The following is a 24,206-nucleotide window of genomic DNA, read 5'->3' on the forward strand; positions in this document are numbered from 1 at the left end:
TTCAAGAACACAAGAAACAGGGCTACGTTCCAGAACAACAAAGAAACAGGGCTACGGTCAGAACACAAAAACCACAGAGCTACGTTCAAGAAACACCAAAGAAACCGGCTACGTTCCAGAACACAAAGAAACCAGGCTACGTTCAAGACACAAAGAAAACAGAGCTACGTTCAAAACACAAAGAAAAACATGGGCTAACGTTCTAGAACACAAAGAAACAGGGCTACGTTCAAGAACACAAAGAAACAGAGCTACGTTCAAGAACACAAAGAAACAGCGCTACGTTCAAGAACACAAAGAAACAGGGCTACGTTCAAGAACACAAAGAAACAGGGCTACGTTCAAGAACACAAAGAAACAGGGCTACGTTCAAGAACACAATGAAACAGAACACATGTCTGTAGACAATTAGAATGCGACAAGTGTCGCTGGTCAATAGAACATTTAATTTATACTCTGTCTGTAGACCATCGCTGCAACTGTAGATTTCCTTGTTGCACAGGCATAAAAAAAGCTCATGTCTCTGCGACTGTCACAACGTCCGTTGACGTGGTTACTGAGCTATTACAGCAACAAGAACAAATCCATCTGTTACGAGTGTAGAGTTAAACATTTCTCAGATAGAATGACCTACTTTTATTTTGTCACACTCATAACCGTAAGCTATTTTCTGTACGCTTGTAAATAATGATGTTGCTGTGGGTTTATTTTCCGGATAAAATAATTAAAAGGAGATAAAGTTAAGACTTTGTCAGCTATACTCTGGTCATTATTTGAAACTGGCTAGCCAGAGATCTAGCTAACTAGATAGCAACTAACTCATATATTGTTTAGAAAGGTGCTTTTAGTTGCCTGGCAGGATAGGTTGACATTTAATACATTCATTTTTAACTGATGGGTATATTGGCTTCTGTCATGACAAGTTAGATGTCGGCCGAATGTTCATGATGTCACTGCGACAAACTGTCTCCAGCCTTTACTCTTGTGTCCTTTGGACACCCAAAGCTATATAGAACCCTTTGGACACCCAAAGCTATATAGAACCCTTTGGACACCCAAAGCTATATAGAACCCTTTGGACACCCAAAGCTATATAGAACCCTTTGGACCACCCCAAAGCTAATAGAACCCTTTGGACACCCAAAGCTAGAACCTGACCAAGCTATATGACTTGGAACCCAGCTTTATGACCTTGGAACGCCCAAAGAGACAATCCAGCCAAGCTTCGACACACTGTGGGACAGCCACTTGGAGTCACATGGACCAGCATCCCGTGTTGAACGCCTCGTCGAAACCCTCTGTAGAGTCCATGCACCTGACGAATTGAGGCTGGTTTTGAGGGCGAAGGGTGGGGTGTGCAAATCCACTATTAGGAATGTGTTCCTAATGTTTGCATACTGTACACGTTCCCTGACCTGTTTTCCCCTTTGTTCTTGTATTTATTTAGTATGGTCTCAGCGCGCGTGAGTTGCGCGTGGCGTTGTCTATGTGTTGTTTTCTATGTTGGTGTTTGTCTCCTTGTTAGTGTTCTTCGCCACACGGGACTGTTCACGTAGTTTCGATTTTGTCTATTTTGTATCGCATATTTGTTTTTCGTGTTATTACAATTACCAATGGGAAACAACCACTCTGCATATTGGTCGCGATCCTTCTCGCCTCTCTCGTCCCGAGGAGGAGGCGAATAGCACTACGTTACACATACCCAGTGTATATCAGCACAAACAGACTTGGGACTAGATAGCTAGATAGACTAGATAACTCATAAATCTGTGTTGATCAAAGAAAGCTCAGGGAGACTCGTATTTAACCAGTGAAATTAGTTAAGGATTTATAAAAGGTCATTGTCACACCAAATATCAACAGATCTGGGACCTGACTATAGTATCTTGTGTTTAACATCCAAATATGTCTCCAAATATGAACAGATCTGGGACCAGGCTGCAGTGTATTCTGTTGAGCATCCAAATCAGGAAGCATGAATCCAATCTCTTCTTTGTTTACATCCATAATGAGAGGCTCTGACATTCTCTTCTCACTGAAATGAAAGTTGTCATTTGAAATCTCATCCCTGCCTCTAAGTTTTATGTGTTTTGATGTTGTGTCTGTACAACCTTCTTTCTGGCAGACTTTGTTTTTAATGCACCCAGACGCACACATTAGATATTTCGAAACACAATAAGGCGAATCAGCTTAAACACTGCTAAATACATCTGCATGCCGTTCACGGGTGGGTCAACTTTTATTCTTTGTGTCTGTGCAACCAACACTGGCAGACTTTGATTTTAATAGGTGTTTCTAACGCTTACTTATTATCTGTCATATTCACAGGGTCAGCTTGACAAACACACAAAGTTGTTAGTTAGATCAATTCCTAATAGACCAGCTCCTGTTTGGTATACGTATATATGTCCTATTTCTTCTGTCCACTACAGAAAACCACTATTCACTTTCACCAATTCTATTCCTCTTCCTCTTCCTCTTCCTGTTTGCTGTGTGTGTGTGTGTGTGTGTGTGTGTGTGTGTGTTGTGTGTGTGTGTGTGTGTGTGTGTGTGTGTGTGTGTGTTGTGTGTGTGTGTGTGTGTGTGTGTGTGTGTTGTTGTGTGTGTGTGGTGTGTGTGTGTGTGTGTGTGTGTGTCTGTTTGTGTGTGGTAATAAAGTGTGGATTTCTGTCTCCTACTGGTCATTTCTGTCCTCTAACCAGGACCCCGGGTCAGTTGGTCATTTCTGTCCCCTAACCAGGACCCCGGGTCAGTTGGTCATTTCTGTCTTCTAACCAGGTCCCCGGGTCAGTTGGTCATTTCTGTCTTCTAACCAGGACCCCGGGTAAGTTGGTCATTTCTGTCCTCTAACCAGGACCCGGGTCAGTTGTCATTCTGTCCTCTAACCAGGTCCCCGGGTCAGTTGGTCATTTCTGTCTTCTACAACAGGACCCCGGGTCAGTTGGTCATTTCTGTCTTCTAACCAGGACCCCGGGTAAGTTGGTCATTTCTGTCCTCTAACCAGGATCCCGGGTCATTTCTGTCCTTTAACCAGGACCCCGGGTCATTTCTGTCCTTTAACCAGGACCCTGGGTCATTTCTGTCTCTAACCAGGACCCTGGGTCATTTCTGTCCTCTAACCAGGAACCCGGGTCATTTCTGTCCCTAACCAGGACCCCGGGTAATTTCTGTCCCTAACCACGACCCTGGGACAGTTGTGCCTATAATCTAAACCGGTACCTCTTTCGGAGTCCACCACGGTGACACTCTTGAAAACTGTCCACCACTCTTTCCTGTTGCTGAAGCATTATTTTCCTGATGTAGCAAACTGGCTCAAATTAAGATCTTACATCTGTATACAGTATAGGGAATAGGGAGTGGGCCCTAGTTCTCTGTTACCCACTGATACAGCACATCCTCCCAGTGTACCTTTAACACTCCCCAGCCAAGCTCCCTCCCCAAGCTTAGCCCCATGATTTAAAGGAGAGTTGCAGAAAGGAGGAGCAGTAGGCATTATTTGAGGGGAGGATCTTGACCAGATATGGAGGGGTTAAGAGGGAGGAGTGTATGTGTGTGTGTCTGTTGGTGTGTGCTAATCCTGACCGGAGATGGAGGGAGTTAGAAGGATTGTGTTTGTGTGTGCGTGCATGAACGCTGAGAAAGCTCAGCGTTCGTCGGCTGGGTGAAAACTGTTAGCTACTCTGACCCTCTCTAACCCTCTCTGACCCTCTCTAACCCTCTCTGACCCTCTCTGACCCTCTCTGACCCTCTCTAACCCTCTCTAACCCTCTCTGACCCTCTCTAACCCTCTCTGACCCTCTCTGACCCTCTCTGACTCTCTCTGACCCTCTCTGACCCTCTCTAACCCTCTCTGACCCTCTCTGACCCTCTCTAACCCTCTCTGACCCTCTCTGACCCTCTCTAACCCTCTCTGACCCTCTCTGACTCTCTGAGCTGGAGACCACACTGGGCTCAAGGTGTCTGTCTGGACACACTGGACATCACACCCACAGAGCCTGGGTGGATTATGGTGTGGCTATACAGACTTAGGCTGCGGCCCAAATGGCACCCTATTCCCTACATAGAGCACTACTTTTGGTGGTTGTCTGTGATATGTGGCTGTGACCCTAGTGGACTCCGGTCAAAAGTAGTGCACTATGTAGGGAATAGGGTGCCATTTGGGAGGCAAATAGAACCTCTGGGGATTACACATAGCCACATATCTCAGACAACCACCAGTCACTGTAAAACCCCTTTGTCAACATAAATCCTTCAAAGACGGACGAGGAGGGATGAATAAACATGGACTACCAGACCTCGTTCGCTATTCCCCATAGGTCTCAGGTCAAAAGAAGTGCACTATATAGGCAATAGGGTGTCAAAGGTACATACGCTTTCAAATATTATCAAAATGTTTTCAATTCATTGAATGTTTGCTTAGCTTCCTTCGAATGCCAAGTGGGTGGGGTTTGCACATTTAAGACTATTCTATTGGTTTCATTGCGCCATGCAAACTCAATCAAGCCCAGATAAAGTATTTGACATGATTCTGAATACTATTTGAACCCAGGTCTAACAGGTAGGGGTGTGTTCAGAAGAGGTGTAGAAGCAGGTGTTTTGGAAGCAGGTGTTTTGGTGTTTAGAAGGCTGATTGGTCTGATAGGGTTCTGAATGCCAGGGTATGGCTCAATCTGTCAGGTAAATGTGAGACCTAATGCTCCCATCTATGGCTTGACATGGTGCTAGCTAGACCTTGGATGTTGTATCCCAAATGGGACTCTATTCCCTTTATATAGGGCCCTGGTAAAAAAGTAGTGCACTATAAAGGGAATAGGGTGCCATTTGGGACGTATACCTTCCTTCCGCTCCGTGCCAAGATTGATAATCTCAAGCCTCTCATAAACCCTCCAATACTGCAGCCCATTACAAGGCTGTTCTAAAGCGTTCTCTCTCTCTCAGTGCCAGCTGAAATTAGGCCTCTACAAGGTCTCTCATACCAGACTGTACTGTACATACTGCAGGTTGAAATCCTTCACCTCAGGTGAGGAATTTCTTGATTATGTCGGTGTTGTGAAGACATTGAGAGGTGTCTGCTCCTCAGAAGGAATAATCCGTTTGAACCACAGGTTGGTCGTGTGGCGGGAGCCGCCCATGATTGATGGGAGAACAGGACCAACACTTAATAACCTCTATCATGCCTCGCGACCTCACAACCCTACGGTGGGTGCCAGTTTGTTTATGGGTGGTACGTCCGTCCCTTTCTCCCTCCCTCACCCGCACGCCGACACGCTAACCAGTGCACTGCCCGACCGCTGCAGAATCTCTGCTGGGGCTAATGGGCCGGACTGAGGGATTGGACTGTCAGCACGGAGCCGGGAGTCATTTTTCTTCCTTCCTGCATGGTCGTCTGAGGTAGACGTAGAGGTAGCCCCTGTGCACCCCTGGCGACGCCCTACCCCGTGCTCTCCCAATCATCTGTCAGCGGTGACGGAGCCTGCTGGAATAAGGGGGCGTGAGGGAGGAGAGGGAGGGTGTCAATTAGCCTTAGCTGTCCTGACAAACCTGTTTTTCCTCTCCACCACCACTGAGGCAGCAGCCGCTAAGGCCCTGGACAACTCGGTCCCTCGTTCCTCTCTGTCACTTTGTGGGGGCTGTGGATTTGTTTCGCTGTAAATGGGTCACACACAGACACTCCATTACAATGCGTGTCTCAGTGTGTCTCAGTGTGTATGTGAGGGGACCAAGTGAGAGGAAGAGTTAGAGGAAGAAAAGAAAGAGTCCTTTGCACCTTTCATGAGAAAACGTACAAAGAGGACTTGACCTTAATAATACTCTCAAATGTAAACAAATACAGTAAGCCTAGATCCATCAGTAAACGTGCCAACATCTGATCAGTTAGTAGAACTGATTGGAGCAGCAGTCTAAGGCACTGCATCTCAGTACTAGAGGCGTCACTACAGACACCCTGGTTCAAATCCAGGCTGTATCACGACCGGCCGTGATTGGGAGTCCCATAGGGCGGTGCACAATTAGCTCAGTGTCGTCCGGGTTTGGCCGGTGTAGGCCGTCATTGTAAATAAGAATTTGTTCTTAACTGACTTGCCTAGTTAAATAAAGGTTAAATAAATACAATAAAAATAGAAAGAGATTAGTACTGGGGGAAGGATTACATTACATCATCATACAGCATACCACCCTGCATACCACTGCTGGCTTGCTTCTGAAGCTAAGCAGGGTTGGCCCTGGTCAGTCCCTGGATGGGAGACCAGGTGCTGCTGGAAGTGGTGTTGGAGGGCCAGTAGGAGGCACTCTTTCCTCTGGTCTAAACAAAGATCCCAATGCCCCAGGGCAGTGATTGGGGACACTGCTCTGTGTAGGGTGCCGTCTTTCGGATGGGACGTTAAACYGGTGTCCTGACTCTCTGAGGTCATTAAAAGATCCCATGGCACTTATCGTAAGAGTAGGGGTGTTAACCCCGGTGTCCTGGCTAAATTCCCAATCTGGCCCTCAACCATCACGGTCACCTAATAATCCCCAGTTTACAATTGGCTCATTCATGCTCGTCTTCCCTGTAACTATTCCCAGGTCGTTGCTGCAAATGAGAACGTGTTCTCAGTCAACTTACCTGGTAAAATAAGGTAAAATAAATAAATAAATACTGTACTGCCTCTGAAGCCTCCTCTCTCCCTCTCTCTCACAAACCTTCTCCTCTACCCCCTCTCTCACAAACCTCCTCCTCTACCCCCTCTTTCACAAAACCTCCTTCCTCTACCCCTCTCTCTCTCACAAACCTCCTCTACCCCCCATACCCTCTCTCTCTCACAAACCCTCACTCTACTCCCATCCCTCTCCTCACACCTCCTCCTCTACCCTCTCTCTCACAAACCTCCTCCTCTACCCCATCCCTCTCTCACAACCCTCCTCACCTCCTCCTCTACCTCTTCTCCCTCACAAACCTCTCCTCTACCTCTCTCTCACAAACCTCCTCCTCTACCACCCATCCTCTCTCCTCTCTCTACCCTCCCCACACCTCCTACCCCTCTCTCTCTCACAAACCTCCCCTAGCCTCTCTCTCAACAATACCTCCCTCCTCTACCACCCATCCCTTCAACACTCCTCCTCTACCCCCTCTCTCTCTACAAAGCCTCCTCCTCTACCCCCCATCCCTCTCTCTCACAAACCTCCTCCTCTACCCCCCCACCCTTCTCTCTCACAAACTTCCTTCTGTACCCTTCCATCCCTCTCTCTCACAAACCTCCTCCGCTAGGAGTTGAAGTGGTGTGGTGTGACAGACCGTCATTGGCAGAAGACTGCAGAGACACACAGTCACCAGCAATTATGTGGAATGAAACGTCATACAAAGAGGATACGGCCATTCCCATAGGGGTTGTTTTGAATGGATAATAAGAATGATAGGAAATAGTAGGTTCGAGTGAAAATGTACAACACATAAATACACATCCAAGATATACAGTAACACACAGATAGACAATAACAAGAACAGCCTTACCGTAGATTCCTGTGGATATACATGGGAAGGCCTGTGGAAAGAAAGAGAGAGATGACGGTCAGTGCATGTTCACATTATAAAATGTACATTGTAAAATGCCAAGTACGCAAAAGTATTGGTAATTTTCCATCTCTCTAGCATGGGGATAGAGAAAGCTAAGCCAGCAGGTAGTAAAATAAAACGTGTCCGTTTCTATTATTCACTGACTGTCTTTAATATTGCTCTCAATTGGTGGCCTTTGAAACCGTTCCACTCTGTGCTCCTTTTCATTTCCTCCTAAATACAGCACTAACATAACATACTGAATCTGTATCCCAAATGGCACCATATTCCCTTTATATAGTGCACTACTTTAGACCAGAGCCCTATGGGCTCTGATAAGAAGTAGAACTCCATATAAGGAATAGGGTACCATTTTGGAAGCAGACACTAACATACCTTACATGTGATTTATAAAAAACTAGTTCTGATGAAATCCACCACAGGCATGTAGTGATTCCAATAATACTGCATGGCACTCCTCTATATAATACACTCCTAATGTTCCAGGATCATTATCTTGCAGAATAGAAGTTACAGTATACTTTAATAGGGTTTCCCAAACTAAGCGGCGCGACCCCATGTGTGGTCGTCTGATTTGAAAATGAGGTTGCGAGAGAAAATGTGCGTTTGATTTTTAAAGCCGGGGTTCTGTCAGTAACCTCCGGTAGTTGCTAGATGCGGTTGGAATAAACAAAGCCGTTTCTGTTTTCTTCCAACAGATATGTCACTATCTTTTGAATGGTTTAAGCTGCAAAATATGATGACCCCATCATTGAAAGATAAGACTCTCAGGTATACGAACATACACTACATGACCAAAAGTATGTGGACATCTGCTCGTCGAACATCTCATTCCAAAATCATGGACATTAATATGGAGTTTGTCCCCCCCTTTGCTGTTATAACAGTGTCCACTCTTCTGGGAAGGCTTTCCACTAGCTGTTCAAACATTGCTGCGGGGACATGCTTCCATTCAGCCACAAGAGCATTAGTGAGATCGGGCACTGATATTGGGCAATTAGGCCTGGCTCGCAGTCGGTGTTCCAATTCATCCCAAAGTTGTACGATGGGGTTGAGGTTAGGGATCTGTGCAGGCCAGTCAAGTTCTTCCACACCAATCTAGACAAACCATTTCTGTAGGGACCTCGCTTTGTGCACGGGGGAATTGTCATGCTGAAACAGGAAAGGGCCTTCCCCAAACTGTTGCCATAAAGTTGGAAGCACAGAATAGTCTAGAATGTTATTGTATGCTGTAGTATTAAGACTTCCCTTCACTGGAATTAAGGGGCATAGCCTGAAACATGAAAAACAGCCCCAGACCAGCATTCCTCCTTAAATGCATTTGGGCAGGTAGTGCTCTCCTGGCATCTACCAAACCCAGATTTGTCCGTCAGACTGCCAGATGGTGAAGCGTGATTCATCACTCCAGAGAATGCGTTTCCACTACTCCAGAGACCAATGGCGGCGATTGCATGGCTGTGTGCTCGATTTTATACACCTGTCAGCCACAGCTGTGCATGAAATAGCCGAATCCACTAATTCAAAGGGGTGTCCACATACACATATAAACTCAGCAAAAAAAGAAACGCCCCCTTTTCAGGACCCTGTCTTTCAAAAAAAAATCATAACAATCCAAATAACTTCACAGATCTTCATTGTAAAGGGTTTAAACACTGTTTCCCATGCTTGTTCAATGAACCATAAACAATTAACGAACATGCACCAGTGGAACGGTCGTTAAGACACTAACAGCTTACAGACGGTAGGCAATTAAGGTCACAGTTATGAAAACTTAGGACACTAAAGATGCCTTTCTACTGACTCTGAAAAACACCAAAAGAAAGATGCCCAGGGTCCCTGCTCATCTGCGTGAACGTGCCTTAGGCATGCTGCAAGGAGCCATGAGGACTGCAGATGTGGCTAGAGCAATAAATTGCAATGTCCGTACTGTGAGACGCCTAAGACAGTGCTACAGGAAGACAGGATGGACAGCTGATCGTCCTCACAGTGGCAGACCACGTGTAACAACACCTGCACAGGATCGGTACATCCGAACATCACACCTGCGGGAAAGGTACAGAATGGCAACAACAACTGCCCGAGTTACACCAGGAACGCACAATCCCTCCATCAGTGCTCAGACTGTCCGCAATAGGCTGAGAGAAGCTGGACTGAGGGCTTGTAGGCCTGTTGTAAGGCAGGTCCTCACAAGACATCACCGGCAACAACGTTACCTATGGCACAAACCCCCCGCCACTGGACCAGACAGGACTGGCAAAAAGTGCTCTTCACTGACGAGTCGTGGTTTTGTCTCACATGGGGTGATGGTCGGATTCGCGTTTATCGTCGAAGGAATGAGCGTTACAGCGAGGCCTGTACTCTGGATTGGGATCGATTTGGAGGTGGAGGGTCCGTCATGGTCTGGGGCAGTGTGTCACAGCATCATCGGACTGAGCTTGTTGTCATTGCAGGCAAACTTGCAAGTGCCTTGGTGGAAGAGTGTGGTAACATCTCATTGGCCAGCAAGAACTGGCCAATCTTGTGCAGTCCTTGAGGAGAAGATTCACTGCAGTACTTAATGCAGCTGGTGGCCACACCAGATAATGACTGTTACTTTTGATTTTGACCATCCCTTTGTTCAGGGACACATTATTCAATTTCTGTTCGTCACATGTCTGTGGAACTTGTTCAGTTTATGTCTCAGTTGTTGAATCTTGTTATGTTCATACAAATATTTACAAGTTAAGTTTGCTGAAAATAAACGCAGTTGACAGTGAGAGGACATTTCTTTTTTTGCTGAGTTTAGATATAGTGTATGTACTGTTTCCCTCTACTATGCCCACAAGCCACAAGCCATTAGAACAGAGTGGCGTTAAATCACACAGGGGGGTAAAGAACATCATCAAGGGGAAAATAATGAGGGAAAATAATGAAGGAAAATATATTTAAAAAACATGTCTATATATATTTACAAAAAAAACATATGTCTATATATATTTACAAAAAAAACATATGTCTATATATATTTACAAAAAAAACATGTCTATATATATTTACCATAAAATATATGGGGAATTGGAAATGATGCAGAATTACATTGATGGAAACAACAATCTATCTGCAGTATTAAAGCTGATCCACCCCATAAAAAAAAGAAAATCATTGTCTACACAGAAGCTCATAAAAAATGATTGCCTGATGTTCTTCTGAACTTCCCAATACCTTTCTGATGCATTTCAATCTCTTCAATCACCATACTGGCTTCAGATTGAACTACTGTCACAAATACTGCCAGACTGATTTGAAGTAGAATGTCATAGCCCAAATTTAAAAAGTTAACATTGGCTATTGATTACATAACTTTTACATGCTGGTGTTGTGAAAAACTTTTGATATCAAAATGGGTTCGCGGGCCAAAGAAAGTATGTTTAGTTACTTTGCAGAAAGTTAGTTTCAGAGCTACTGAAAAGCAATAGACAACTTTATGCACACACACCCATGCAAGTTTTCACCCACACACATCTACTTATAAAGCATACCAGACATTGACATATTCAAAAAGGGCTGTCACAATATTGCACTAATTAATGTTGTGTGATTAAATTGAAGCCATATTTCGGCGAGACAGCGGATGTGGTCACACACACAACCACATACACACACAGACTAGCTAGCGGGGACTTGTCCTAAGGGGAACAGTAGATCAGCACTATGGTGGATCCAAAGGTACATCTCTCTGCATAGTAATTATACTCATGAATATCATAATGAAAAAATGAATCAGATTGATCTGTCCCGGGAGCCAGAGCTCTCTCTCTCTCCTCTCTCACACACACAACACACACACCACACACACACACACACCCACACAACACACACACCAACACCACACACACACACACACACACACACACACACACACACACACCACACACACACACACAACACACACACACACACACACACACACAACACACACACACACACGCCTGTATGTCTGTCTGTCTGTCTACCTATATATTCCACCTGATATCAGATTGAGTTTCCACTCATTGAATGTTCCAGGATGTTACTACAAGGAACTGAACGTTACCACAAGACAGGACGAATACCACAAGGACTGGACGTTAATACCACAAGACAGGACGTTACCACAAGACAGACTTACCACAAGACTGGACATTACCACGAGGACGTACCCACAAAATTGACGTTACCACAAGACTGGACTTACCACGAGACTGGAGTTATCACAAGGAACTGACGTTACCACAAGGACAGGACGTTACCACAAGGACGTTACCTACAAGCTGGACGTTACCACAAGGACATGACGTTACCACAAGGACTGGACGTTACCACAAGGACTGGACGGTTACCACACAGACAGGACTACCACAAGGACTGGACGTTCACACAGCGACAGATCGTTACACAAGACTGACTTACCACAAGGACTGGACCTATTACCACCAAGACAGACGTTACCACAAGGAATGGACCTTACCACAAGGACTGACGTTACCACAAGAACTGACTTACCACAAGGACCGGAACGTTACCACAAGAGAACGACGTACCACCTACAACAGGACTTACCATAAGACGTTACCACAAGGACAGGACGTTACCAACAAGGACTGGACTTACACATGGACAGGACGTTACCAAAACAGGGACGTTACCACAAGACGACGATTACCACAAAGGACTGGAACGTTACCACATAAGGACTTGTGAGGTACACATTGGGCGGGGACTTATGCTATTCAGTATCAAATATTATCAGCACTCACATAGCTACCCAAAGTCAGGACACCAATCTCTTCTCTCTCTGGTCTCTCTCTCTCTCTCTCTGTCTCTCTCTCTCTGTCTTCTCTCTCTCTCTCTCTCTGCCTCTCTGTCTCTCTCTTTCTGTCTCTGTCTCTCTGGCTCTCTGCTCTCTCTCTCTCTTTCTTCTCTCTGTCTCTCTCTCTCTGGATCTCTGTCTCTCTCTTTCTGTCTTCTCTCGCTCTCTCTCTCCCTTCTGGCTCTCTGTCTCTCTGTATCTGTCTCTCTCTCTCTCCGACGCTTTCCTGTCTCTCTCTCTCTCTAAAACAACAGGATCATGACTAACAGTGAAATGCCGTACTTATTGGGCCCTTCCCAATAGAGAAATAGGGAAAATATAACAGGAGGAATAAATACACAATGTAGTAACGATAACTTGGCGATATACATGAAGGTTACCAGGACAGAGTCGATGTGCAATGGGATAGATAAAAACAGTAGCAACAGCAGCATATGTGATGAGTCAAAACAGTTAGTGCAAAAAAGGTCATTGCAGAGAGGCTGGGTTACTAATGGTTAACATATAATTAACTATTTAGCAATCTTATGGCTTGGGGTAGAAGCTGTTCAGGTCCTGTTGGTTCCAGACTTGGTTGTCGTACGGCTTTGCCGTGCGGTGCAGAAACTATGACTTAGGTGGGTGGAGTCTTTGATGCAGCCAGACAAGATGCTCTCAAGGGTGCAGCTGCATAACTTTTTGAGATTGAGGGCCCATGCCGAATCTTTTCAGCCTCTGAGGGGAAGAGGCGTTGTGTCATGCCTCTTCACGACTGTGGATGTAGACACCAAGGAACTTGAAGCTCTCAACCTGCTCCACTACAGCCCCGTCGATGTGGATGGGGCGTGCTTGGCCTTCCGTTCCTGTAGTCCACGATCAGCTCCTTTTTTCTTGCTGGACGTTATTGGATTGGAGCATAACTGATATTTATGACTGTTACTTTTCTAAAAGATTATACAAAGTTAGCATCCAGTACTTTCTACAGTAGACATATTATTCAAACATGGCTTTACAGCTGAAAAAGATTCAGTACTCTTTACCCTCTCTCTCTCTCTCTCTCGCGCTTTCCCTCTCTCTCTTTTTTTCCCTATTCCAGACTTTGCCTCCCTCCCCCTCCCTCCCTCCCTTCCCTCCCTCCCTCCCTCCTCCCCTCCCCCCTCCCCTCCCTCCCCTCCCTCCCTCGCCTCCCTCGCCTCCCTCCCTGTCTTCACTTCTGTGGCCAAGTACATTATGATCCATAGGGCCTTCTGCATGGCTTCTCCATTCCACATTCATCTTATAAGAGTATCATATTTAATAAATTAATAACAGTAAAGAGAAAAGATTTTTTCAAAAGCTCCCATTTGTCTTTAAAAGCAGCTGAATACGTGCTTTACTTCTTACATTCATCAACAGGCGTGGCCACTATACAGTAATATAATAGAATGACAAATGGATTAGGGCCATTTCACCACAATTTACAGAACACAGTGAGATGAATATAGAGCTCTAGAAGAGTAGTAAGAATTCATCAAAGAATAACACCCATTGTAAGTGCTGAAATCACTCTGTGTAAGAACTTAGTTGGCCTAAATAAATCACTCGGTGTTGGAACTTAATTGGCCTAAATAAATCACTGTGAAGAGCTAAATTGGTCTAAATAACAGAATGTGTTGTTTGTCAAGCTGACCCTGTGAATATGACAGATAATAAGTAAGCGTTAGAAACACCTATTAAAAATCAAAGTCTGCCAGTGTTGGTTGCACAGACACAAAGAATAAAAGTTGACCCACCCAGTGAACGGCATGCAGATGTATTTAGCAGTGTTTAAGCTGATTCGCCTTATTGTGTTTCGAAATATCTAATGTGTGCGTCTGGGTGCATTAAAAACAAAGTCTGCCAGAAAGAAGGTTGTACAGACACAACATCAAACACATAAAACTTAGAGCAGGGATGAGATTTCAAATGACAACTTTCATTTCAGTGAGAAGAGAATGTCAGAGCCTCTCATTATGGATGTAAACAAAGAAGAGATTGGATTCATGCTTCCTGATTTGGATGCTCAACAGAATACACTGCAGCCTGGTCCCAGATCTGTTCATATTTGGAGTGASATATTTGGATGTTAAACACAAGATACTATAGTCAGGTCCCAGATCTGTTGATATTTGGTGTGACAATGACCTTTTATAAATCCTTAACTAATTTCACTGGTTAAATAACGAGTCTCCCTGAGATTTCTTTGATCAACAAAGATTATGAGTTATCTAGTCTATCTAGCTATCTAGTCCCAAGTCTGTTTGTGCTGTATATACACTGGGTATACCAAACATTAGGAACACATTCCAAATAGGAGTTGCAATTTGTTGGGGCATGGACTCTACAAGGTTTTGAAAGCGTTCCACAGGGATGCTGGTCCATGTTGACTCCACAGTTGTGTGAAGTTTGCTGGATGTCCTTTGGGTGGTGGACCACTCTTGATACACTGGGAAACTGTTGAGTGTGAAAAACCCAGCAGCGTTGCAGTTCTTGACAGTTCTGGCACCTACTACCATACACCGTTCAAAGGCACTTAAATATTTTGTATTGCCTATTCACCCTCTGAATGGCACAATCCATGTCTCAATTGTCTCAAGGCTTAAAAATCCTTCTTTAACCTGTCTCCTCCCCTTCATCTACACTGATTGAAGTTGATTTAACAGGTGACATCAATAAGGGATCATAGCTTTCACCTGGATTCACCTGGTCAGTCTTAGTTTTTGCCTAGTGGGTGATGTGATTGAAATCTTTACAGAAACCGTTGACCTTTACCAGACGAGAGTCTCCGTCTGACACAAACAGACAGATGATGATGCGTGGAAAATAAAAGCACAAGCATTTTTAGTCACTCTCCACTGTTTAGACCTGGTCCCAGATCTGTTTGTGCTGTATTGTCGTCATGGCATGACAATGACCATAGGAGTTGTCTTTACAGAACAAACAGATCACTGAGCATGTTGTTGGTAGGCAAACTGTCTTGGTTTTAAAGACTGATTTAGTTTCCGGCACGAAGGGCCATGAAGAAACCGTCACCTAGACATGAGTSGACTCTGAATAATGAGATGGCAGTTTAGACTAAAGACAAGATAACATGTCTGTGTTGGCACAATCTCAGACAAAACCATGTCTAAAAACATCAAGAATCAGTAACTACTGCAATCACTCATCTGGAATCCACTTGATCCTTAACCTAGTTTAACCACAGTAAATCCGTCACTTTCCAGCTCTTCTCTGGATTCATTCTGCATTACACTTTTGAGACATTAATAAAAGAGGACTTAAGACTCATCCCGCCATCAGGAATCCATTTGATATTTTTACAGAGTATCATATCATATCGAGTATCTGGTGGAAAAAAATCTTAATCTTCAGTCAAGATGAGCAGCACTCGGCAGGCCCTTGGTCTCAATTCTTCAGAGTATGAAGTGGGCTGACTGATCATGCAGATCTAGAGTCAGAAGTCGTCCCAAACGGCATGCTATATAGTGCCCTGATCAAAAGTAATGCACTACATATCTAATAGGCTGCCATTTGGGACCCAGTTTCAATCATTATTATCATCTGCCTGCTAAAAGGACTGAAGTGTCAATCTCTGAAGTTGAACTTCAGCTCGGCTAACATCATCGGAAACCTTGACACATCCGCAGGAAGGGAAACGTACTCCACACACACACACACACACACACACACACACACACGCTCATGACCAATGGTGATGACACAGTATCAGCATAATGAATTACACCTCATTTTGTTAGTTGTCTGTCTGATCCATTAAAGAGTATTGATCTCTCTCAGGTTGAAGAGTGAGGAGAGAATGCATTAGGTAATCACTTTTACGGGACATTGTAAAGTGCCCCTGATCTCATGTAACAGGGTTATATTGGTGATTCCCCTTGCCACTTTATTGTTAAGCCAATGGGTTTTTGGTTTTAGTCTTGTCTTGCCTTCACCTACTCAACATGGCATCTTATTGGCTGGTTTGCGTAGCTTGCTTACGAGGGAGGATGTTTCAGTTAGAATCGTCCCAGTGAACAAGCACCAAACCAGCGGTAAGTTGTTGGTTGCAAAGCACTGTACGTCAAAAGTGATTTTATATTCCCAAGTGATGATTTAAATGTACAATTTCTATCAATTTGTTTGTAAATGTTATTCGAACATCACACATAAGATGCAGCGTTTTTTGGTGAATATTTGTTGTGCATTTTGTTGTAAAGAATTCCCGCCAGTACTAGCTAGCAACTTACTGTGTCTGGTGGGGGGGTTCGTATATTTTGTACAGTGCGTGAGTGCAGAGTTGGATGGTGAGCCGTGCATTGTATGACGTGCAATTTTGTGCTGATTCTATCAGAATAAATCTCCATGACTGGTGCTACAAGTTGGAGTTCGTGTCGATGATTGATTGTACACAACGCAAGAAGAGTACTGTTACACTCACACACTGACACCTCTGTGAATGTGTCACAAATGGCACCCTACTACCTATATATAGTGCACTACTTTTGACCAAAGCCCAGCGGGTTCTTGTCAAAAGTAGTGCACTAGAAAGGGAATCGGTTGCTATTTAGGAAGCAACCTGTGACATATGCAGTCACTTCCTACTTACCGGCTCAAAGCCCTGCTTACTGCCAGAAGGGAGGGGAAATAAAAACATCATACAAATATGTCAGAAAGACGAGTTGCTTGGAGGCTTGATTCACGTCTTGCACAAGGCTTTTATTTGACCCATAAATCAGTCAACGGACGCAGTCAAATACTATAGTAGAAAATATATGAATCTGGAGTGCAGCTCTGAGTATTAACAACCTCACTGGTGATCAATACCCTGTAAACATCTTGAGGCGTAGCTGCTATTTTCTAAAATCACATAAACATTGTTACCATCCATTCTCAAAAAAGGAACCTTCATGAAAAGATGAACATTTGTTGTTAGATTTTGAAGTGGACAAGTTATTTGGTGCGCCATTGAGAAAGCACCATACAATACATTCACTGTTCAGTACATACAGTACAATCCCTGTGATCATGTACTGTACTACCAAGACTGAGCATTTAGCTACACCCGCAATAACATCTGCTAAATATGTGTACGTGACCAATCAAATTGGATTTGATTTGATCATCAGTGTTGAGGTCTTTCCATGTTTACATTCAACAAGAGCTGCACTTGAGGTAATTTGTGGCTCAGTTGGCATAGCAATGCCACAGGTTGTGGGTTTGATTTCCGTTGGGGATACCCATACATACAATTGATAAAATCCTCTTCTAAATGGCATATATTATTATCGGTCCTGCTTTAAACAAAGTGCAACTTAAGAAGGCTTCATAAACTGGATATGTCACAAAGTTATGACACTATTATTTCCCATATTGTATTTTGTGTTATTGTATTGTGTGTTATTGTATTGTGTGTTATTGTATGTTATTGTATTGTGTGTTATTGTATTGTGTGTTATTGTATTGTGTGTTTATTGTAATTGTTATGTGTTTTGTATTGTGTGTTTGTGTAGTTATTGTATTGTGTGTTTATGTATTGTGTGTTATTGTATTGTGGTGTTATTGTATTGTATGTTATTGTATTGTGTGTTATTGTATGTTATTGTATTGGTGTTATTGTATATTGGTTATGTTTATTGTATTGTGTTGTTGTATTGTATGTTATTGTATTGGTGTGTTATTGGTTTATTGTATTGTGTGTTATTGTATATTTGTGTGTTATTGTATTGTATGTTTTGTATTGTGTGTTATTGATTGTATGTTTTGTTTGTTATGGTTATTGTATTGTGTGTTATTGTATTGTATGGTATTGTATTGTGTGGTATTGTAGTGGTGTGTTTATTCTATTGTGTGTTATTCTATTGTGTGTTTGTATTGTATGTTATTGTATTGTGTGTTATTGTATTGTATGTTATTGTATTGTGTGGTATTGTATTGTGTGTTATTGTATTTGTGTGTAATTGCATCGTGTGTTATTGCATTGTGTGTTATGTATTGTGTGTTATTATATTGTGTGTTATTATATTGTGTGTTTTTGTATTGTGTGTTATTGTATTGTGTGCTATTGTATTGTGTGTCTATTCTATGTTGTGGTATTGTATTGTATGTTATTGTATTGTGTGTTATTGTATTTTATGTTATTGTATTGTATTGTGTGTTATTGTATGTTATTGTATTGTGTGTTATTGTATTGTATGTTATTGTACTGTTGTTATTGTATTGTTGTTATTGCATTGTATGTTATTGCATGGTATGTTATTGTATTGTATTGTGTGTTATTGTATGTTATTGTATTGTTGTTGGTATTGTATTGTATGTTATTGTATTGTGTGTTATTGTATGTATGTTATTGTATTGTGTGTTATTGTATTGTGTGTTATTGTATGTGTGTTATTGTATTTATGTTATTGTATTGTATGTTATTGTATTGTGTGTTATTGTATTGTATGTTATTGTATTGTGTGGTATTGTATTGTGTGTTATTGTATTGTGTGTTTATTGTATTGTGTTATTATATTGTGTGTTATATATTGTGTGTTATTCTATTGTTGTTATTGAATTGTATGTTATTGTATTGTGTGTTATTATATTGTGTGTTATTGAATTGTATGTTATTGTATTGTGTGTTATTATATTGTGTGTTATTGTATTGTGTGTTATTATATTGTGTGTTATTATTTCTATGCTGTAGCTATTGGGCTGCATTGATGTATCTCTTGGCTGTAGCTATTAGGGCTGCATTGATTATCTCTATGGCTGTCATATTAGGGCTGCATTGATGTATCTCTATGGTTGTAGCTATTAGGGCTGCATTGATGTATCTCTATGGCTGTACTATTAGGGCTGCATTGATGTATCTCTATGACTGTAACTATTAGGGCTGCATTGATGTATCTCTATGGCTGTAAGCTATTAGGGCTGCATTGATGTTCTCTATGGCTGTAACTATTAGGCGCTGCATTGATGTATCTCTATGGCTGTAATCTATTAGGGCTGCATTGATGTATCTCTATGGCTGTAACTATTAGGGCTGCATTGTGTATCTCTATGGCTGTAACTATAGGGCTGCTTGATGTATCTCTATGGCTGTAACTATTAGGGTGCATTGATGTATCTCTATGGTTTGTAAGCTATTAGGGCTGCAGCTCTCTTTAGTGACAGAGCTCTTAGATGGGCGGATATCTCAGAGATGCTTGTTATTAATCAGAGGTAAAGATCAGAAGGATTTCCTTGACTGAACCCACTGAGAACTCACTGAGCCATGCACTGAATGGTAGTACTTTACTGTACCTTGTGTTTCCACTATTGGTATTTATAGGACAATAGTGCCTCAATCATGTACACTATAAATTAATGGATTTGGCTATTAATGGATTTGGCTATTTCAGCCCGACCCATTGCTGAGAATTGTGTAAAATCGAGCACACAGCCATGCAATCTCCATAGACAAACATTGGCAGCAGAATGGCTTTAATGAAGAGCTCAGTGACTTTCAATGTGGCACCGTCATAGATTCCACCTTTCCAACAAGTCAGTTTGTCAAATTTCCGGGTCAGCTGTAAGTGCTGTTCTTGTGAAGTGGAAACATCTAGAAGCAACAACGGCTCAGCCGCGAAGTGGTAGGCCACACAAGCTCACAGAACTGGACCACTGAGTGCTGAAGCGCGTAGAGCGTAAAAATCGCCTGTCCTCACCAATACTCTTGTGGCTGAATGGAAGCAAGTCCCCCCAGCTACAGTTGAAGTCGGAAGTTTACATACATCTTAGCCAAATACATTTAAACTAAGTTTTCACAATTCCTGAAATTGTATCCTAGTAAAAATTCCCTGTTTTAGGTCAGTTAGGATCAGCACTTTATTGTAAGAATGTGAAATATCAGAATAATAGTAGAGAGAATGCTTTTATTTATTTTATCACATTCCCAGTGGGTCAGAAGTTTACATACACTCAATTAGTATTTGGTAGCATTGACATTAAATTGTTTAACGTGGGTCAAACGTTTCGGGTAGCCTTCCACAAGCTTCCCACAATAAGTTGGGTGACTTTTGGCCCATTCCTCCTAACAGAGCTGGTGTAACAGAGTCAGGTTTGTAGGCCTCCTTGCTCGCACACGCTTTTTCAGTTCTGCCCACACATTTTCTATGTATTGAGTCAGGCTTGTGAGGCCACTCCAATACCGTGGAGTCTTTTGTCCTTAAGCCCATTTGGCCACACAACTTCTGGAAGTAGCTTGTGTCATTTCCATTTCGAAGACCCATTTGCAACCAAGCTTTAACTTCCCTCCAATGAGCATCTATTTTGTGAAGTGCACCAGTCCCTCCTGCAGCAAAGCCCCCACACAACATCGATAGCTGACCACCCCCGTGTTTCACGTGGGATGGGTTCGTGCTTCGCTTGCAAGCCTCGCCCATTTATCCCAAACAAGAATGTCATTAGGCAAGACAGTTTATCTTGTTTCATCAGCACCAGAGAACATTTTCTCCAAAAGGTACGACTTTAGTCCCCATGTGCAGTTGCCAATATTGTAGTTCTGCTTTTTTATGGCGGTTTGGAACAGTGGCTTCTTCCTTGCTGAGCGGCCTTTCAGGTTATGTCGATATAGGACTCGTTTTACTGTGGCTATAGATATTTTGTACCTGTTTCCTCCAGCATCCACAAGGTCCTTTAGCTGTCTGATTCATTTGCACTTTTCGCACCAAGGTACGTTCATCTCTAGGAGACAGAACGCCTCTCCTTCCTGAGCAGTATGACGACTGCGTGGTCCCATGGTGTTTATACTTGCGTACCATTGTTTGTACAGATGAACGTGTTACCTTCAGGCTTTTGGAAATTGCTCCCAAGGATGAACCGGACTTGTGGAAGTTCACCATTTTTTCTGAGGTCTTGGCTGATTTCTTTAGATTTTCCCATGTCAAGCAAAGAGGAGCTGAGTTTGAAGGTAGGCCTTGAAATACATCCACAGGTACACCTCCAATTGACTCAAATTATGTCAATTAGCCTATTAGAAGCTTCTAAAGCTTCTAAATGTCATTTTCTGGAATTTCCCAAGCTGTTTAAAGGCACATATATGTAAACTTCTGACCCACTAGAATTGTGATACAGTGAATTATAAGTGAAATAATCTGTCTGTAAACAATTGTTGGAAAAATGACTTGTGTCATGCACAAAGTAGATGTCCTAACCGACTTGCCAAAACAATAGTTTGTTAACAAGAAATTTGTGGAGTTGTTGAAAAACTAGTTTTAATGACTCGTGTATGTAAACTTCCGACTTCAACTGTATGTTCCAACATCTAGTGGAAAACCTTCCCAGACGAGTGGAGGCTGTTATAGCAGCAAAGGGGGGACCAACTCCATATTAATGCCCATGATTTTGGAATGAGATTTTGGACGAGCAGGTGTCCACTTACCTTTGTCCATGTAGTGTATTTCTATGGCTGTTGCCATCTTTGGAGACAGGGCTCTTAGATGGGTGGATGGGTTTCCATAGCATTCGTTGCTAAATTATTARGTTATTCCTTTAGACGACATATCACTAGTAGAAGAGCAAAGTTCAATTATTGTTCTCTCGCGGCTGTGCGGCTGGCTTGTAGAAATAACCCACCCGAGAACAGAGGCCATTTATCTAACACAAGAAAATACAAGCAGCAAACCTACGCTTCATGTAGGTTAACATTCTGCTTCATTAAGTCTGACACAGTCAGGCCACCACTATAATGAACTTCATGGCATCAAGTACACTATTTATGACTTATGATCTCTAGTTCAGGTTATTATTTCCTGGTGTGTGTGTGTGTGTGTGTGTGTGTGTGTGTGTGTGTGTGTGTGTGTGTGTGTGTGTGTGTGTGTGTGTGTGTGTGTGTGTGTGTGTGTGTGTGTGTGTGTGTGTGTTGGCTGGGTTGTTTGCTTAGAAACTGTGGGTTTTGAATTGGTCACCAGGGAAATTATTCTGTCGGTGTATGGTCTATTACACGCACACACACACACACTATAATATACAACACTGCTTTAAAGTAGAGCACTTCTTCTTTCCCTTCCACCAAAATGTGCAACTATGCAACGGTATACAGTACACTGTGGGTGCATCCCAAATGCCACCCTATTCCCTATATAGTGCACTTTTGACCAGGGCCCATAGCACTATATAGGGAAGGTGTCATTTGGGTTGCAGACAGTATATAACAAACTGTCAAAAGGGAATGGTTTTAAACCACTAATGTATGCTTCACCAATTTAGTCACTCTCATGAATAATTCAAAAGTTAGCTATGAAATTGCAATTGATTATTATGAATCTTATGTTTATTCACATACTGTATCATGTGAACCAGTTGATTAAAGCAAAATCCAAGGGGGATAGATACTGCTCTTTTTTTTTACTTTCCTGTTTACAAACAATTATGATCATCCATTTATCAACACAGCAAATTTGAGTTTTGTTTCATGGTCTTCTTCTTTATATAATAATTATTTCTAAGAATGTCTTGTTGTCTGTAATTATATAGTATATTTAATAAGTCAGGCCCTCAAGTATTTTTTTCGCGCAAACTTTCTAAAGTTAGGATTTTAGTTTTTGGTAAAAATAGACCGTAAAATCACCGGCAATTCAGCAAAAATTTGTTTCATTTAGGAAATCTTTTTACAAGTTTTTAATTTTTATTTCACCTTTATTTAACCAGGTAGGGTATTTGAGAACAAGTTCTCAATTACAACTGCGACCTGGCCAAGATAAAGCAAAGCAGTGCGACACAAACAACAACACAGAGTTACACATGGAATAAACAAGCGTACAGTCAATAACACAATAGAAAAAAAAGAAAGTCTATATACAGTGTGTGCAAATGGCGTGAGGAGGAAAGGCAATAAATAGGCCATAGTAGTGAAGTGATTACAATTTAGCAAATTAGCACTGGAGTGATAGATGAGCAGATGGTGATGTGCAAGTAGAAATACTGGTGTGCAAAAGAGCAGAAAAGTAAATAAAAACAATATGGGGATGAGGTAGGTAGATTGGGTGGGCTATTTACGGATGGGCTATGTACAGCTGCAGCGATCGGTTAGCTGCTCAGATAGCTGATGTTTAAAGTTAGTGAGGGAAATATAAGTCTCCAGCTTCAGCGATTTTTGCAATTCGTTCCAGTCATTGGCAGCAGAGAACTGGAAGGAAAGGCGGCCAAAGGAGATGTTGGCTTTGGGGATGACCAGTGAGATATACCTGCTTGAGCGTGTGCTACAGGTGGGTGTTGTTATCGTGACCAGTGTGCTGAGATAAGGCGGAGCTTTACCTAGCATAGACTTATAGATAACATGGAGTCAGTGGGTCTGGCGACGAATATGTAGCGAGGGCCAGCCGACTAGAGCACACAGGTCGCAGTGGTGGGTGGTATAAGGGCCTTTGGTGACAAAACGGATGGCACTGTGATAGACTGCATCCAGTTTGCTGAGTAGAGTATTGGAAGCTATTTTGTAAATGACATCGCCGAAGTCGAGGATCGGTAGGATAGTCAGTTTTACGAGGGTATGTTTGGCGGCGTGAGTGAAAGAGGCTTTGTTTCGAAATAGGAAGCCGATTCTTAATTTTGAATTGGAGATGTTGTTGTCAATTTGCAGTGTAAAAATTATTWWAATTATTTTCCACCCCCTGACCATTTTCTAAGAAAAAAAATGGGCCAGCGGCTGCATCTAGGCACCTTGTTTTAAGTCATCCGTGTTAGACTGTTCCTAATTGTTCTACAAATATTGATCCAGTGTTCTAATCTTGTTCATAAGTTGTACCTATTGTTGTGTTCTAAGTGTATTGAATTCATGTTTGTGTTTCTAATGTCTTATTTTAA

The 24,206-nt window shown here is 42.6% G+C and overlaps 1 protein-coding gene across 2 annotated transcripts in view; it reads right to left on the bottom strand.

Moving 5' to 3' along the window:
• macrod2 (mono-ADP ribosylhydrolase 2) overlaps positions 1–24,206 on the bottom strand; it is a 1,308,647-nt gene that overhangs the window by 265,916 nt on the left and 1,018,525 nt on the right. For both annotated transcript variants that reach the window (XM_024007574.2, XM_070448731.1), the window contains exon 7: positions 7,490–7,520. In XM_024007574.2, coding sequence (XP_023863342.2) covers positions 7,490–7,520 — 31 coding nt within the window. The remainder of the gene's footprint in view (positions 1–7,489; positions 7,521–24,206) is intronic.

This window comes from Salvelinus sp. IW2-2015, linkage group LG18 (genome assembly GCF_002910315.2).
Source record: "Salvelinus sp. IW2-2015 linkage group LG18, ASM291031v2, whole genome shotgun sequence".
In the NCBI taxonomy this organism is placed as follows: domain Eukaryota; kingdom Metazoa; phylum Chordata; class Actinopteri; order Salmoniformes; family Salmonidae; genus Salvelinus; species Salvelinus sp. IW2-2015.